Source organism: Nannospalax galili, unplaced genomic scaffold (assembly GCF_000622305.1).
Source record: "Nannospalax galili isolate Female #2095 unplaced genomic scaffold, S.galili_v1.0 scaffold1448, whole genome shotgun sequence".
NCBI lineage: Eukaryota > Metazoa > Chordata > Mammalia > Rodentia > Spalacidae > Nannospalax > Nannospalax galili.
The window spans coordinates 766,251-783,008 of NW_008358646.1; the positions used below are offsets into that span (position 1 = coordinate 766,251).

General features: G+C 49.5%; 2 protein-coding genes and 1 pseudogene across 3 annotated transcripts in view; 1 reads left to right on the forward strand and 2 right to left on the reverse strand.

Annotated features, from left to right (window-relative positions):
* On the reverse strand, positions 1-85 carry LOC115068252 (annotated as a pseudogene).
* Top3a (DNA topoisomerase III alpha) overlaps positions 1-9,718 on the forward strand; it is a gene marked incomplete in the record, with an annotated part of 45,143 nt that extends 35,425 nt beyond the window's left edge. Inside the window, 6 exon segments of the mRNA XM_008821956.3 lie at positions 993-1,106; positions 1,196-1,361; positions 3,461-3,604; positions 4,813-4,935; positions 6,487-7,175; positions 9,063-9,718. Of these exon segments, the coding sequence (XP_008820178.1) occupies positions 993-1,106; positions 1,196-1,361; positions 3,461-3,604; positions 4,813-4,935; positions 6,487-7,175; positions 9,063-9,241 (1,415 nt within the window).
* Positions 9,719-11,465: 1,747 nt separating this feature from the next.
* Positions 11,466-16,485, reverse strand: Mief2 (mitochondrial elongation factor 2). 2 transcript variants are annotated; one of them, XM_029558099.1, is made up of 5 exons: positions 16,332-16,482; positions 15,185-15,193; positions 14,501-14,654; positions 14,146-14,308; positions 11,466-13,446 (listed from the first exon to the last, which is right to left on the reverse strand). In XM_029558099.1, the coding sequence occupies exons 3-5, from the start codon at positions 14,645-14,647 to the stop codon at positions 12,392-12,394; spliced, it is 1,365 nt and encodes a 454-aa protein (XP_029413959.1). In that variant the 5' UTR covers positions 14,648-14,654; positions 15,185-15,193; positions 16,332-16,482; the 3' UTR covers positions 11,466-12,391. The 2 variants fall into 2 exon arrangements, with proteins under 2 accessions (XP_029413959.1, XP_008820179.1); XM_008821957.3 differs by lacking the exon at positions 15,185-15,193 and having other exon boundaries at positions 16,332-16,485.
* Between the last annotated feature and the right edge of the window lie 273 nt (positions 16,486-16,758).

The following is a 16,758-nucleotide window of genomic DNA, read 5'->3' on the forward strand; positions in this document are numbered from 1 at the left end:
CACTAATTTTTGGGTCATCTTGCACAGGGACCATGCTAATCTCTATATTGTTCCAGTTTTAGTATTTGTGCTGCCAAAGGAGCACTACCCAACCAATTTTTAGGAAACTACCACCAAACTGTTTCTTCAAAGTGGTGACACTGTTTGACATTCCTATCAGGACTTAATCAAGGTTCCATCTTCACCAGTACTCACTATTATATACCTTTCTAGTGATACCAAAGCTAGTTGGCATGAGGTGGCATTTGTTGTGATTTTTAGTTTACATCTCCCTAGCAGCAGAGCTACATTTAAAAGGTCCATTGAGCCATAGTTTAAAATAGGTGTGGTAGAGGTGGAAAAGATAGCAGGACCAGGGACTGAGGACATTGAAGTGATGTAGGTAACATGAGATGGGCTCAGCCTGACACAGAAATAACAAGAATCAGAAGGAGGTTTGTAAGACTGGAATGGACCCCTAATGAGCAGTCAGGTGTTAGGAGGGAGGAGTGTTGAGGTGGCCTCTGATTTCCAGCATGAACCAGATGTGAATGGAGATGCTTGTCTGCATAGATTATCCAGGCAAAAGGTGTGTCCACAACTGTGTGGATGCTGCTGTCTGTATCGACTCAGAATAATGGGAAATGAGAAGGACGTGGTGGCTAACACCTGTAGTTATAGAACTCAAGAGGCAGAAAAGGACCCGAGGTTCAAGGATAGCCATGGCTATATAGCAAGGTCAAAGCCAGCTGGGCTACCCAAGGCCCTGTCAATAATATTAGGGAACAGGGGCTGGAGAGATAGGTCAGCGGTTAAGAGCACTGGCTGCTCATCCAGAGTTCCCAGCACTCGCATGGTAGCTTACAACCATCTGTAACTCAAATTCCAGGAGATCCAACACCCTCTTCTGACCTTCATGGGCATTGTATGCATGGGGAACACTCATACACATAAAATAAAAATAAATAAATCAAAAAAAATTTTTTGAATAATAATAGGGAAATGGTTTCCAGGTACTGATGCCACTCACGCAGAACACATTGAGACCATCAAAGCCCGGATGTACGTGGGACTCACCTCAGACAAGCGCTTTCTTCCTGGGCACCTGGGCATGGGACTTGTGGAAGGTAAAGCAGGAGGGAGTTTGCAGTAGGGGCAGCCCGTACCGAAAGCCCCTGAGGGTGGCATGCAGCCTCAGCACTGCTCTCTCCCACAGGCTATGATTCCATGGGCTATGAGATGTCCAAGCCTGACCTCCGGGCTGAGCTGGAAGCTGATCTCAAGCTGATCTGTGAGGGCAAGAAGGACAAGTTTCAAGTCCTGAGGCAGCAAGTGCAGAAGTACAAGCAGGTTTTCATTGAAGCAGTGGCTAAGGCGAAGAAGTGAGTGTCAGGTTCTGCTGCACTCTACAGGAGGCCCTGTAACTGGCATGGCATTTCCCAAAGAGAACTTGGAGTTCCGCAGAAATGAGGCGTTTGCTGACTCAGGTCCTTGGGCAAGTTAGTCCTGCTGGTCCATCTTCACCAGCTGTCTCGGGGGGAGGTACTACTACATGCACTCAAGGGACTAGCACATAGGCTCTGTCCCTTTGGACTGTCTGGGCCGGGGAGTAGCACACCATTTCTGACCTTTAGATTCCTCTGGTTCAGGTGATTCTCTCCTATAGAGCTTTGCCATGGAAACTGATCAAAGCAACTGGCTCTGGTGGTTAGAGACACCATTCTCTTATTTCATTCTGCCTTGAACTAGGCTGCAGCCCTGTTAATCCAGGTGTTCATTGTGGGATCTGGTTGATCTGCATTTGGAGGTGGTCATTTAGTGAACAGTATGTAGTATTTCTTAGAAAGAACATTTTGTTTGTTTTTTGTTTTTGAGTCAGGTGTAGTGGCTCCTGTCTGTTATCCTAGCACTTAGATGGTTGAGGCAGGAGGATTGCTGAGTTCAAACGCAGCCTGGGCTACAGAATGAGACCCTGTCTCAAAAAACAAATAAAAGAAGGGTTAACAAGATAGCTCAGCAGTTAAGAGCACTGGCTGCTCTTGGAAAAGACCTGGGTTCAGTTCCCAGCACCTACGTGGTAGCTAATAACTATCCATAACTCCAGTTCCAGGGGATCTTATGCCTTTTTTTGACCTTCACAGGCATTGCACAACATGGGTGCACTTACATACATGTAGCCAATACACTAAATAAAATAAAAATAATAATTAAAAATAATTAAGCTGGGCGTGGTGGCGCATGCCTTTAATCCCAGCGCTTGGGAGGCCGAGACAGATGGATCTCTGTGAGCTCAAGGCCAGCCTAATCTACACAATGAGTTCTAGGCCAGCATGGGCTACAGGGGGACCCTGTCTCAAAAAGACCAAAATAATAATAATTATTATTTTTTAAAAAATAACATTTTTCTACCTATGGTGTCACAATTTATCATCACATATACATACATGCTTGGTCTTCATTTCCTGGCACACAGCTCCTAAAATCCTTGGACTCCTAAAATGTCTTTGCCAGTCACCTGATGGGAGAGCACCTGATGAACTCAGGCTGGGGTTGCGTCCCAGGGGGAAATACCTTATGGCTAGAATGTTGGTACATTCAGCTACTCCACAGAAGTAACCATGATTACCAATTGTGTCTGAGTATTGAAGCTGACATTAAAACAGTGTTCTAAGCATTCAAACAGCTGAACATAGTGCCTAGAAGATGGCACACCATAGAAAACAGGACTGAGCCCTTTCCCACATGCCTTGCTCTCTGCCTCTCTCCTGTCTGACTGTTCTGAGTTCTGTAAGCCACCCAGCAAATCAGAACTGAACTGGAACAATGGGAAGCCCACTTTAGAGTCAGAAGCTCAGGTCACAGGCTTGGATTTGCAGCTCATGTCTTAAAGGGGACAGTCTTTGGGAATAAAGATCTGTCTAACTCCAGGTAGTGTCAGAAGTAAATTAGCGTACCAGTTGGTGTCCACTGGACAGCTCCTTGGTATGTAGGGAAGACACTATTATGTGGATGATGGGAAATAGCAGTTTGGGTGCGCGTGCATGCGTGCATGCCTGCAAGGGCGGATGCATATATCTGTGTGGAGGTCAGGACAGTTTTAGGGAGATGTTTCTCTACTTCCACTATGGGTCCTAGGGATTGAACTCAGGTTGTCAGGCTTACATGGTGAGCACTTTTGCCCATTGAGCCATCATACCAGCCCCAGTTTGGGGTTTTTAGTCCTTCAGACCACCCTGTGGCTGGAATTCAGATATTACTGAGTATCTACAGTTTCTTTGTGGCTGCCTGAAGCTAGTATTTTGCCAAGAGCCTGGAGCCAGACTGCATTGGAGTGAAGAGCCCATTTCCTCTCTGCCCTTGCTTTCTGACTCAGCCTGTGGCTCCCTGACCAGTTGGTTCCAGGTTCATGTACATTATGGACACTTGAGTGCTATAAATACCTTTCAGTGACAACTAATATGTACATCTGCCTTTTCTTCAGATTGGACGAGGCCTTGTCTCAGTATTTTGGGGAAGGGGCAAAACTGATCCGGCAAGAAGAGTTCTACCCAGCCATGCCAGAGCCCATTCGGAAATGCCCACAGTGCAATAAGGATATGGTCCTCAAGACCAAGAAGAGTGGTGGGTCAGTACCTGGTTTCCCCTTCCACCTCTGTTCACCCAGCACATGCTGGGTTGGTTGGCCAGCTCTGAAAAGCCTCTTTCACGTCCATGTCATTATTTAGATGCAAGCCTGCTATTGACAGACATTGGACCTGGTGGTAGAACTAGATGGGCACAGGGTAACTCTTGGGGGGCCAAGTGCCAAGTGAACTCCTGTTCCATTAAAAAAAAAAAAAACTCATAGCTGGGCATGGTAGCACACGCCTTTAATCCCAGCACTTGGGAGGCAGAAGCAGGCGGATCTCTGTGAGTTCAAAGCCAGCCTGGTCTACATAGTGAGTTCCAGGCCAGCTGGGGCTACAGGGAAAACCTGTTTCAAGAAGACCAAAAAAAAAAAAAAAAAGAAAGAAAAGAAAAGTCCGTGTTTACTTCACAAAGCTGCATTAAGGTGAAGTTTTGTAAGATTTATTTTATTTTTGTGTATGTGTATGTGACTGTTTGTATGTGTACCATATGCATGCAAATGACCATGGAGACCAGAAGAGGGCATCAGATCCTCCAGAACTGGAGTTAGAGATGGTTATGAGCCACTTGATGAGTGTGCTGGGAACTGAACCCAGGTCCTCTGCAAGAGCAGCAAGTGTTCTTTGGGGTTTTGTTTTGTTTTGTTTGCAGGGTGGGAGTCGGGTGGGGGGGTGTTGTTTTGTGTTTTTTGAGATAGGGTCTCACTATGGAGCCCAGGCTGGCCTGGAATTTGTTGTGCAGACCAGGCTAGCCTGGAACTCACAGAGGTTCATCTACCTCTGCCTCCCAAGTGCTGGGATTAATGGTGTCCACCACCACACCTGGCATTTATTTTGTTTTTGAAGCAAACTCTCACCCACTCTGTAGCCCAGGGTAACCTGAAACTCACCATGTAGTCCAGACTGGCCTCAACTGTGGCTCCTCCTGCCTCTGCTTCCAAGTACTGGGATTATATGAATGAGCCACCATTATACTCAGTCACTGGTAGTGGTGGTTTAAGCAGAAAGTAGAGCCAGCAGTAGCTGCATTTTTTTAGAGATGTGAGGAGCAAATCCAAGAGAGATTTGTAGGTCTTTCAGTGTCAGTGACTGTTTCCAGTTAAGTGTCCTGCAGGAAAATGAAGGCCCCGTTGATTCTCCCAAGAAGATGAGAGCCCCAGTGTGCCTTCTGCAGTCCTGCAATTTAACTGACCACCTTCCTCCCCAGGTTCTACCTTAGCTGCACAGGTTTCCCAGAATGTCGATCAGCTGTGTGGTTTCCCGACTCAGTGCTGGAGGCCAGCAGGGACAGCAGTGTGTGTTCGACATGTCAGCCTTCCCCTGTGTATAGGTAAGCTGGGTGTCTATCAGGGCATGCCCTGCAGTCTTCTCTTGCAGGCAGGGTTGTCTGGGGAATGCCATTCTCAGGTTTGTGGTTTCACTCAATGGCAGTGCAGGCAGCTGGCCCAGTCTAGTGATATAGTTTTTCTGTGGTGCTCCAGACAGGGTGGGAGCAATCCTGCAGCTCCTGGTGCTACAGAGGTGCTTGTTCCCTATGTTCACCAGACACATTGCTGCAGCATGGGACTACAGTGTCCTTCCTGCTCCAAAAAGCCCAGAGACATACCACTGTTCAGTGGTTCTCACACCTGTCAGTGGTTCTCACAACTCCTTCAGTGTTCTATCACCTCCTGATAAATCAGCCTGAAGAACTTGGGCTTATGTGTTTTGGTCTTTATTGTTATATAAAATATGAGTATATTGCCTGCATGTATGTAAGTGCACCTGTGTCTTGCAATGCCTGAGGAGGTCAGAAGACGACATTGTATCCCCTGGAATTGGAGTTAAGGTCGGTTGTTAGCCACCATATGGGTACTGGGACTCAAACCTGGGTCTTCTCCAAGAGCAGCCAGTGCTCTTAACCGCTGAGCCATCTCTCTAACCCCCTTATTTGTTATTATTACATGTATTTATCAATATGTGTACATGCGCAGCATACATGTGGAGGTCAAAGGGAAGCTTTTGGGAGATGGTTCTCTCCTACCATGTAGGTCCTGGGTAAACTTAGGCCAGCAGGCTTGATGGAAAATGTCTTTACCCACTGAGTCATCTCACTAGTTTTGGATTATGTTTTCTGGTAGGTACCAAACTCAAAATTAAAGTGGATTTTGTTCTTTTTGCTTTGTTTTTGTTGTTAAATAGCTTCCAGTAGCAGGTCTCCTTATGGCTTTTTTTGTACATCTTTAGTTTCTGTTTGCAGTGCTGGTATACCCAGGGCCTTGAACATGCTAGGCAAGCACTTTACCACTGAATTCTGTCCTCAGCAGTAGGGATATCTTTTAAAGTACTAACTCACTTATAATAAGTAAGCACATGCATCCTTACTAACAGAAATTCTTAAAATGGTCTGTCGGACAAAACCTTTCTGAAGCAGAAATATAACACTACTGAAGTGAATAACACTGCTTTTTGCTTTTCATTTGGGAAAGACTAGATTTCCCTCTCTGCTACCTCAATCAGCTGAGCCATGGCATGTACTATTATTTCTGGAAAACTTTTAAAAAGTGGGGTTTTTTTTGCTTTATTTTTATTTTATGCATATGTGTGTGTTTCATGCATGTATGAAAGTCCACCCATGTCGTGCAGTGCCCTCGGAGGACAGAAGAGGGCATCGAATCCCCTGGAACTGGAGTTACCGGACGGTTGTTAGCTGGCATGTGGGTGCTAGGATTCAAACCCAGGTCTTCTGCAAGAAGAGCGGTTAGAGTCTGAGAATTCATCTGCACTGCTTCCTGCTCTGCACTCTGAAATGGGCTCCTGGGATGAGGGGAGGCTGGAGCTGGCCAGGACAGAGACACTGCCACCTGCTGATTGCTGTCTGTTCTCATCTTGGCCTCACCAGGTTGAAGTTGAAGTTCAAGCGTGGTAGCCTTCCCCCAACCATGCCACTGGAATTTGTTGGCTGCATAGGTGGATGTGATGAAACCTTGAAGGAAATCTTTGGCCTGAGATTTTCACTTGGCCCTCCAAGAGCTAGCCAGCTCTCTGGCCACCTGCAGGCCAGCCAGAACCTCAACAGGATGGACAGCAGCCAGCATAGCCACTCACAGCCTCCAGGCAGCAGACAGACTGGACCTTCCAAAGCTGTAGTCCAAACCTTCCTACCACCCACTACAGCTGGTGAAAGCAACTCCGTGACCTGCAACTGTGGCCAGGAGGCTGTGCTGCTGACTGTCCGAAAGGAGGGGCCCAACCAGGGCCGCCACTTCTATAAGTGCAGTGGTGGTAGTTGCAACTTCTTCTTGTGGGCTGATGCTAGTCATCCCACTGGAGGAGGACCCCCATCTTCGACATCAAGACCTCCAGGCAGTGCACTGGGACACCCACCAGGCTTAGGTGGCCACGTGGGTAGGTTTGGCAGTCCTAGCGATGGTGGTGATAGTGGCACATCCTGTCTGTGCAGCCAGCCTGCTGTGACACGGACTGTGCAGAAGGATGGGCCCAACAAAGGGCGCCAGTTCCACACCTGTGCCAAGCCACGAGAGCAGCAGTGTGGCTTCTTCCAATGGGCAGATGAGAATGTGGCCCCAGGTGAGGCTGTAGGACACACAGGGCCCTGCATGAGTTTTCACAGTGGTTACTACCTCAGACCAGAGAAGGAGGGAAGGCAGGTAGTTGGGGGAGGAGGAGTCATAAGGAGGCTGCTTTGCCTGTCTTTCCTCATTGACCACTTCCAGCAAAGTAATGAGCCATAGAGTCTTCATTCCAAAGTAAAGGGTAGCTACTGTGTCCAGCACTGGAAAACACACTTTCTACAGCAGGCATCTTCATAAGATCCCAGATTTCCAAATGAGGAATGCAAGGCACAGGCCAGTGAGGGCTTTATTCAGTGTCACATAGTTACAGGGCCCAACATACTCCTAATAAGCATCTTCCCTACCCTGCAGCTGGCACCCTTACAGGGTCACTGATATCAGCCTCATTTCATCTCATGAGACACTGGTGAAGAAATCTGCCCAAGGTTACACAGCTTGGGCCAGTGTCCCAGGAATAGGTGTTGTGAGTACTGGCACCCAAACATTGGGTCATATGGCTGGTATATGAGGGCACCCTTAATAGTCCTTGCCACTGTGATGTACAGCAGTAGCCTAATTAATGAGCTTATCTGACATAAGGCTAAGCAGGAGCTTTGGAATTATATAGTTGCTCCCAAGCCAAGTTGTATAGCTTCAAATAATTGACTAAGCCTTTCAGCCTGTTTCCTCAGCAATAAAATGGTACCTGTTAGATACATAGGACTCCTTTTTATGAAGGAGCTGAGTTAGTCTCAAACTTTAATTCTTTTGTCAGAGGAGGACATAGGGAGGCAGGTTTTGAGATGGGGTCTTACTATGTGGCCCAGGTTGGTCTCAGCCTTACAAACATCCTGACTTAGCCTCCCCAATACTGAAATTACAGGTGTGTACTGCTATGACGTGCCTTCAGACTACCTTTTTTTTTTTTTTGGTCTTTTTGAGACAGGGTCTCCCTGTAGCCCCAGCTGACCTGGAACTCCCTATGTAGACCAGGCTGGCCTCAAACTCACAGAGATCCACCTGCCTCTGCCTCCCAAGTGCTGGGATTAAAGGCGTGCACCACCACACCCAGCTCAGACTATCATTTTTAAACCTGTGTCACTAGTTCTGTGTATAGAAGACCCAAGCTGGATGTGGTGGCACACATCTTTAATCCCAGCACTCCAGAAGCAGAGGCAGACAGATCTCTGGGAGATGGAGGCCAGCTGGGGCTACAGGGAGACCTGTCTCAAAAAGTTCAAAAAAATATTTTTTTTAAAAGATCCAGAAGCCTTGATTAAAAAGCATAGGCTAGGCCAGCGATAGTACACTTTTGCTACCCCGTATGTTTGACATGACTACAGAACACTTGGCCTTGTATATACTTGAAGCTTGTCAGGGCCACCAGAAGTGATGTGCCATCTAAGACAGATGAAGTTAACCTCGGTGACAGGGTAACAGGCACTAAGGCTTATTGAGGGACTGGAAGGTTCCTTGCAGGGAAGGTCGAGTGGGAAACTGGCTGGTGGTCATAGACTTCCCCATCTGTTGTTGTATGCCTGAATTTCTGCTGTGTAGAAAGGCCTATGCAAAGTTATGCCACTGCCTCCTTACCAGGACAGTAGCTTTAAAACAGGTAACAGGTGATAGGTAAGTCATACCCTGATACCATGGAGCAGTCCTTCATAAAACAGGAATTCTGGCCCATGGGTGCACCTAACCTGTAAAAGTTGGGATACTTCCACGTAATACTGTAGGCTTTGGTTTTGAGACATGGTCTCCTGTAGTGAACTCCTGATCCTTCTACTTCCATCCCCAAGTACTGGGATTACAAGTATGTGCCACCATATATGGCTTGTTACCTCTATTTTTTGCTACTTGAGGGTGTCAGTCATAAATTCATCTTTTCCCTGATTTCTCTCAGGGACTCTGACAGCCCCACCATGGCCAGGAGCCAGAGGAAAAACCCAGGGACCAGAGGCTACAAGCAAAAGAACAAAAGCCAGTTCCTCAGATACAGGATCTACGACAAAGAAGCCCCGGAAATGTAGCCTTTGCCACCAGCCTGGACACACCCGGCCCTTTTGTCCTCAGAACAGATGAGGACAGGCAAGGTTGAGGATGCAGCTTGCTCCAACCAGGAAATGAGCTAACTGGGACCAGTTCACTGTCCTGGAGATCTAGGGAGGAGTACTGGGTTTTGAAGATGGCCTTTGTCGAAGAGTACAAAGATCAGATACCTCTGGAGAAGGCTGGTACTGCTGGGTAGATGTCCTTAGTCCAGGGCTCAGGAAAGACTGGCTGCTACACTGCTAAAAGTCAAGAAATCTGCCCCAGGGATCCTGAGGACAGTCACAGCATTGAGTGAAGCTGGTGACAGGCTGTGACCTTGTGTCCATGCAGGCCCTGACTGGCCTGCTGTGCTGCCAGGTGAGAAGCAGCCAGCTCTCAACACAGGCTCTGGTCAGCCGGGATGGAGTTCCTCTGCACAATCATTTGAGAAGGGCTTCATTCCTGCATTACCTAGAAGGACAAGCTATAGCTTGTGTGCCTTAATAAAGAATTCATCCCTTTTTTTTTTCTGGTGGTGGTACAGTTAGTGTCTGATGATGCCCGCCAGAGCCAGAGAGGCGTTTGTTTTGGGACTCCTACCCCATCTCACCCCTCCCAGCCCAGCCCTTCCCTAGTATACCCAGCACTAAACCCAACTTCTGCCTGTGTGGCCCTTGAATCTGAGGTGCCAATGCAAGATTTGGAGCACCAGCCTTCCTGTCTTCATACTTTGCAGAGGTTATATTCCTTGTTTGGCTTCACAAAACCCTAAGATAGCAAGCAAATATGAGGGTCCCTGAGTGATCCTTGCCACTGTGGTACACAGCAATAACCTCATTAACTAGCCTGACATAACACTAAACAGGAGCTTTGGAATTACTCCAAGCTGATTTGTCTAGCTTCAAATAGTTGACTGAGCCTTTCAGCCTCAGTTTCCCTAGCAATAAGCTGGTACTGTTAAATTCATAGGACTTTTTTAATATTTTATTTTTATTTTATGAGTGTATTGCCTGCATGTAGGTAAGTGCACCCATGTCATGCAATGCCCACAGAGGACAGAAGCAGCAGCCATCAGATCCCCTGTAACTGGAGTTATGGACAGTTTAAGTTAGCTGCCATGTGGGTGCTGGGATTCGAGCCTGGGTCTTCTGCAAGAACTAGTGTTCTTAACCACTGAGCCATCTCTCCAGGCCCAGGACTCCTTTTTTTTTTTAATATTTTATTATTTTTATTTTATGTGTATTGCCTACATGCAGGTAAGTGCACTCATGTCGTGCAGTGCCCAAGGAGGACAGAAGAGGCTGACAGATCCCCTGGAACTGGAGTTATGGACAGCTGTTAGCTGCCATGTGGGTACTGGGATTTGAACCTGGGCCTTCTGCAAGAACAGCCAATGTTCTTAACTGCTGAGCCATCTCTCCGGCCCCCTAGGACTCCTTTTCATAAAAAGTAGCTGAGTTAGCCTCAAACTATGATTATGATTCTTTTGGAGCGGGGGGTGGGATTGAGATAGGGTCTCACTGTCTTAGAGTTGGGAAGTAGAAATACCCAGTCCTGTTGCTAGGTAGTGAAGAAAATAGAATTGTTACCAGGTAGCCTTCAGTTAGAACAATAGCTCTAAGCCTGGCTGGGCAGCAGGGTTTTATTTCGCCAGTGCATACTTATACCATTAGTTCTGGGCCATCTAGTGGATGAGGACAGCTTGCAACCTACATTTGGGGTTTGTTCCTGACTACCACTCACCTGCTTTAGTGTCTTGGTTTACCTGTTTGGGCATTTCACATAAAAAACTGTGTTGCCAGGTGTGATGATGCACACCTTTAGTCCCAGCACTTGAAAGGCATAGGCGGGTGGATCTCTGTGAGTTCAAACCAGCTTGATCTACATAGTGAGTTCCAGAATGGCCAGGGCTATATAGTGAGACCCTTTTTTTTTTTTTTTTTTTTCTTTTTGAAGCAGGGTCTCCCTGTAGCCCCAGCTGTCCTGGAACTCACTATGTAGACCACGCTGGCCTTGAACTCACAGAGATCCGCCTGCCTCTGCCTCCCAAGTGCTGGGACTAAAGGCATGCGCCACCACGCCCAGTGACAAAATATTTTTTAAAACACCTAAGGAACTATTGACTTCTGGGAGGGGACATGTCTGTCTTCTTTAAGGGTGAGATTCTTGATTGGCCAGGTTCTGGTGGTAGACCACACCTGCCTCTGTCTCCTGAGTGCTGGGATGGTATATGCAACCACATCCAGCTTTTTTTTTCAAATTCTTGTTCACACTCTTCAAGGCATAGCTTTATTTCAATGGGGGACACTAAAAATAGGAGAGGCCCCTGGCAGGGGAGACAATCTCCCTCCTCTGGTCATGCTACTTTGACTAGGTAGCAAGGTCAGGACACAGACAGCCATCATGAATATTTTGGCACACTGCAGAGTCCAGGACTGTACACTAGCCTCTGGGAAGGACATGTTTCTTTGTCCTCCAGTAGGGTTCCAGAGCAGCTGCTGTGGGACAGCCCTGCGTAGGCAGCACAGAGCTCACCTCCCAGTGGGGAAGGGGCTCTCCCAGAGGCATGAGTGACCTACAGAGAAAACTCACTAAGCAGGAGGGTACAGGGCCTTCCTTGGGTATAAGGCCAACAGCAAGTGAAACAGAACTCCTGTTCCAGAGACCAAGGATTTGACCAGAAAAACAAAAGCATTGAACTCAGGAAAATACCATCCTTTGACAGCTATGGAGCTATCCTCCAGGGTATCAGGTAACTCCAGCCAGGGGTACAAAATACATGAGACTCAATGAGTTCTAGGTGCCAAGAAGATTTCTTCCTTGACAAAAAAGTTGGAACAGGACTTTGCCAGGCCTTCACCCAAGAGAACAAAAGCCATGACTTATTCATGGGGAATTCATTGCTGGTGATGATAGACTGAGTCCAAGGTCCTGAGTCAACCCCAGGCTGAGGGGTATCTGGCTGGCACTACAAGCTGTCAGCCAGGACAGGCCAGCCACATTCAAGTGACAGCAACCTGGACTCTGAGCTCAAGAGTCCTGGTAACCTTGACCCAGGCACACATCACCTGTAGGTTTAGGTACTGTATCTCCCTCCTTTGCTCTGGCTGAAAGCAAGTAAACACTGCTTTGCAGTTTCCTGGGAGGGAGGTAGTTACAGCTCACCATCAGAAAACAAAGTCCATTACTGTCTTCATCCACCTAAAGCAGGCCTTCAGGAGACTGTAGACCACTGTACAGCACATAGCCAATGTTATCAATCTCCTCCTCCTGCAAGCTGCCCAAGAGGTTCACACTAGGATTGAAGTGGCAGGGCAGGTTAGCCTGCTCCAAGCTGCCCACCAGCAACTCCAGGGCCTGCAGAAAACGTTCACCCAAGGCCTCCTCAGTCCAGTTTATTTCCTCTTCGCACAGACGGAGAACCACCTGAGTCAGGTGGCTCCGGCCTAGCCGTGCCAGGGATGGGTGGCCACGGCACACACCACACAGTAGCAGCAGCAGCCTCCGCCGAGTACCCAAATCCTGCTCATCCAGGGCCCGCAACAGGGCAGCCTCTACTGGATACAGGTCCTGCAGCCAGAGATTCCCAGCCAGCCCCTCCAAGGGCCAAGCCAGCAGGAGGCGGTCATCAGAGTTGGCCCCAGGGACTGCTACGAGCACAGCCACAGTGAACTCCAGACACTCATGCTGTACCTCCAGCAGCAGCTCTTCCGAAGCCACATTAGGACGAATCAGACAGCCAAGCAGGCTGCCAATGGCTGGCCAGTTGACTGAAGCTGCCAGGGCCTTGTGGAGCAGCTCCAGCAATACCCGAGAGGAGAGGTAACCTCCCACCAGAAAGCGGTCCCAGGGGCTGCGCCCACGGGGGTGGAACTCAAGCTGGGTCCTTCGCACGGCCCAGCAACGAGGGTCCCTGGCCACAGTGTCCACACCAGGCACCAGGCTCCACAGACCTGGCTCCAATACCAGTGGTGCCAGCAGGTGCACGTGCTCAACAGCCCCTGCCTGTAGCCCATCGTAGAGAGGCCCACCTGGCACAAGTGCACCAAAGGACAGTTCTGGGAACTTGCTCTTCAAGTAGGCCTGAAGCTCCAAGGCAATGTCACCAGCCAGCTGTTTCACTAAAGCCACGTGTGCTTCTGGGATAACCACGTGGTTGTTCTCAAATGCCAGAAGCTTCTCCTGGAACGTCAGGCACAATGGTGCTGGGGAGCTGAGCTGAGGTGGCATCTGAGAATGAGTGTGTGTGGGCCCCTCTGTAGATGGAAGGGGCCAGAGGAACATATCAGAAGGCCCCCACAACCAGTTAAGACAACTCTACCTGGTTACTAGCTGTAGGATGGTGCTGGGTCTCATCCTCTCCTCTAATAGCCACCGAGAAAGCCCTGAGTTCAGGTCCTCAAGACAGTGAGGGCTCGATGACAAAGAAAGTCTCACTGGCCCAGAGTCCTGACACTTAGCTCCTACTTAGACAAAAACAGCCTTACAGAGAATGGGGAAAACAGATGCCCTCTCCAGGCCTCAGTTTCCCCAACATATGGTGCAACCATGTTCTAGAAGGAAGCAAGCGGACAAAAACCACAATCCCAGGGTGAGGGGTATAGCTCAGCAGCAGAGTGTTGCTTAGCATATGTGAGACCCTGTGTTTAATCCTTAACACAACAGAAAAACACAAAAATCCTCACTTGGTGGCACATGCCTTTTGTCCCAGCACTGAGGAGGCAGAGGCAGGCAGATCTCTATGAAATTAAGGCCACTCTGGTCTACATAGCAAGTTCCAGGCCAGCTGAGGCTACAGGGAGACCCTGTCTCAAAAACAAAACAAAAACCCACAACAACCACATGCATCTGAGAAGTCACAGCCCAAAGAGAAGAAACTTGTCAAGACTGGAGCTCCTGAACATGACAACAAAACAGAAACTCACCCACATCAGAGGGGAAGAGGTGCTGCTCACCTGGGGTAGACGGTTTGGGGGCCATGGGAGATACCGGCTCGCTGAGGGCAACAGGAGGGGGCTGGGGCTGTTGGAGAGGAGTGGCTTTCAGTAGGCTCAGTTCCTTCCAGCTGTCACCTTTGGTGTCATCCTCATCCCGAGGGCTAGTAGCCCTGTCAATGAGCTACAGGCAAAGTGACACAGATCAGAGCATCCAAAGCTGAAGGTTGGGGGCAAAGCATGTCAGGAATCTGGGGTGGAGAAGCAGGGTCACTGGGTTCCAGTCCAGCCTGGGGAATTCCCACCACCCTCCAAGGCCCCAGTCTTGGCCTCCTCCTGTGGAGGCTTGAGACAGGCCTTGCCCACCTGGCCTTACCCGCTTTACAGCCAGGGTGGCAATGCCCAGCACTGCAGCCCCGCCCACACCCAGCACCAGGCGAGCATTAGCCAATAGGAAGTCCACTGCGCTGCCCAGGCCCTCGCCGCCTCGCTGCTTTCCCCGCTTCTGTGAGAACTCTGCCATGGTCTACCTGAAAGGGAAGCAGGAGTGTGCCACTGAGGGAGGGGGCAGTCAGGCTGGCATGGCCCAACATGGGCAGGTGCTTGGTAATAGTGGGTCAAGCCCATGAGGGGGGTTTCCCGAGGACTCATGAGAAGGGACTCAAAGGGTCTCATAGAAGGAGTAAAGGGAATGCCAGGCCCCTCCGTGAAAGCTTCCTACCCTGGAAAGGGACTCACATGGGAAGGCTCGAGGGTCTCCTGACCTTACTACCATCTAAGGTCTCTGACATCAATTAAGACTTGAGAAATAGCTTCACCATCACTACCTTACTCTAAAAGACATGCTGCCAAGCCACAAAGTGCTGAGGGCTCCAACTCACAACCCAGCCTCCAGACTTTTCCACCCTCAGTGTCTGAGCATCTTCCCCATGCTTCCTGGCCAGGTCATGAGATTCCTAACCAGGGCCTACCCAGAACAGCCAACTGCCCCCAGACAACCTGTCAGGAGGAACCCAAAGCCACCAGAAGGACCTACAATTTGGAGTCCCAGGTAGCCTACCTGGGGGCCCTATCAGATGTTTGGTAGGGATCTAGTAAGGTTCTGGAGCCGGTTATCTGCCCCCAAAATCTTGACAGGAAAACTTCCAGAGGGAGGGAAACCGGGTCAATGGACAGGCTGGGTGAGGGTACAGCAAGCCAAGGATGAAGGCCTCATAGTCTGGTGGTGAGCAAAGTAACTCCATATGTGCTGACACCAGAGGGCTACTTCCTGCCTCTGGAGAAGTCTTCCAGGCCTCTTGGACAAGTTGCGCTTGGAGGAAGGGTCATCAAGTGCGGGGAAATCAAGCACCTGAGGTGAGGGTTTGCAGCCAGGGCATTTGCTCATCCATAAACCAGCACAGGCTGAGAAGTGTGTGGCTGGATTGGGTCAGTAACCTGGGAAAAGGAGGCAGAATCTCCCAAGCCAGGTGGTTACAATCTGCTAGGACACCAAGGGCTTTGGCCTACCCTGCTGGGCTATGGGTGCCTTGTTGGCCCAGCTGCCAAGTGACAAAATGCCTAGTGTGGTTGGAGCCTGAAGTACTGTGTGACTCAGCTGGGACACCTGCCCACTCTTCCCCAAACTAAAAATAAGACCCTGCTCTGGGGCCTGGTGAGGTCACAGGCCAGTCAGGGAACTCAACAGTACCCCAGAATAGGTTTCTGCTGCTTCTTCCCTGCCTGCCATGGGAGTCCAAATTGCCACTACCCCTAGACCAGGAGCCCACTTTGCAAACTGTACAAAGGGTCTTAAATTCCAGCACGTGCCAAAAGTGAGACTCAGAGCTGGGCTGGGAAGGTCTTCCAACTCGGGAAGGGAACCGGTGGTTAAAAATAACCCGACTGTGCACAGCTAGGAACTGGATGCCACCTGTCCTTCCCCTCTGCCTAAAGCTAACTGCCCTGGATCAAGGCTGAGCAGAAACTCATAACAATCTACAGCCGGCCTTGTTAGGCTCCATTCACAGGGGGAGATCAATGAGGCACTGGAAACCAAGGGCAATACCCAAGACATCCCAGGACGCTGGGATTCGAACTGGGGCCTTTAGGCCCCAAATCCTCCCTCCTTCCGCGGTGTGACAACAGGCCACGCCCCCACCTGCGAAGGGACGCGTGCCACGCCCAGGGCTGGGAGACCCCGGGCCACCCCGGTGCTCCAGCCTTACCTGCGTCCTGGCGTAAGAGCACCGACCCGAGGACGCAGCGGGTGGCACGCCAGAGCACGGGGACACGTCTGGGAATAGAACCTGGAAGACCCGGGACAGGAACGCAGAGGCCCCCGGGCAGCCCGTGACCCGAAAGGCACGACGGATGAGCAGTTCCTGCTCCAATCCGAACGCTCGACTCCTGTGTACACGTGCCAAAAGCTTCGCAATTTAGCCAATGATCAGCAAGCCACGCCCCTCAGCTGTCGTGCAACCAATTCACTCCGGATTTAAAGGCACAGGGCTATATTCCTTGTCCAAAATGGGGGTAGGGGGCGAGTTACAGTTTTTATGGTCTGGTGACTATTGTTCGCTTGTTCTACTTTATTTATTTACTTTTTTAAAAACGTTTATGTGTATGAGTGTCTTGCCTGAATACGTGTAAGTG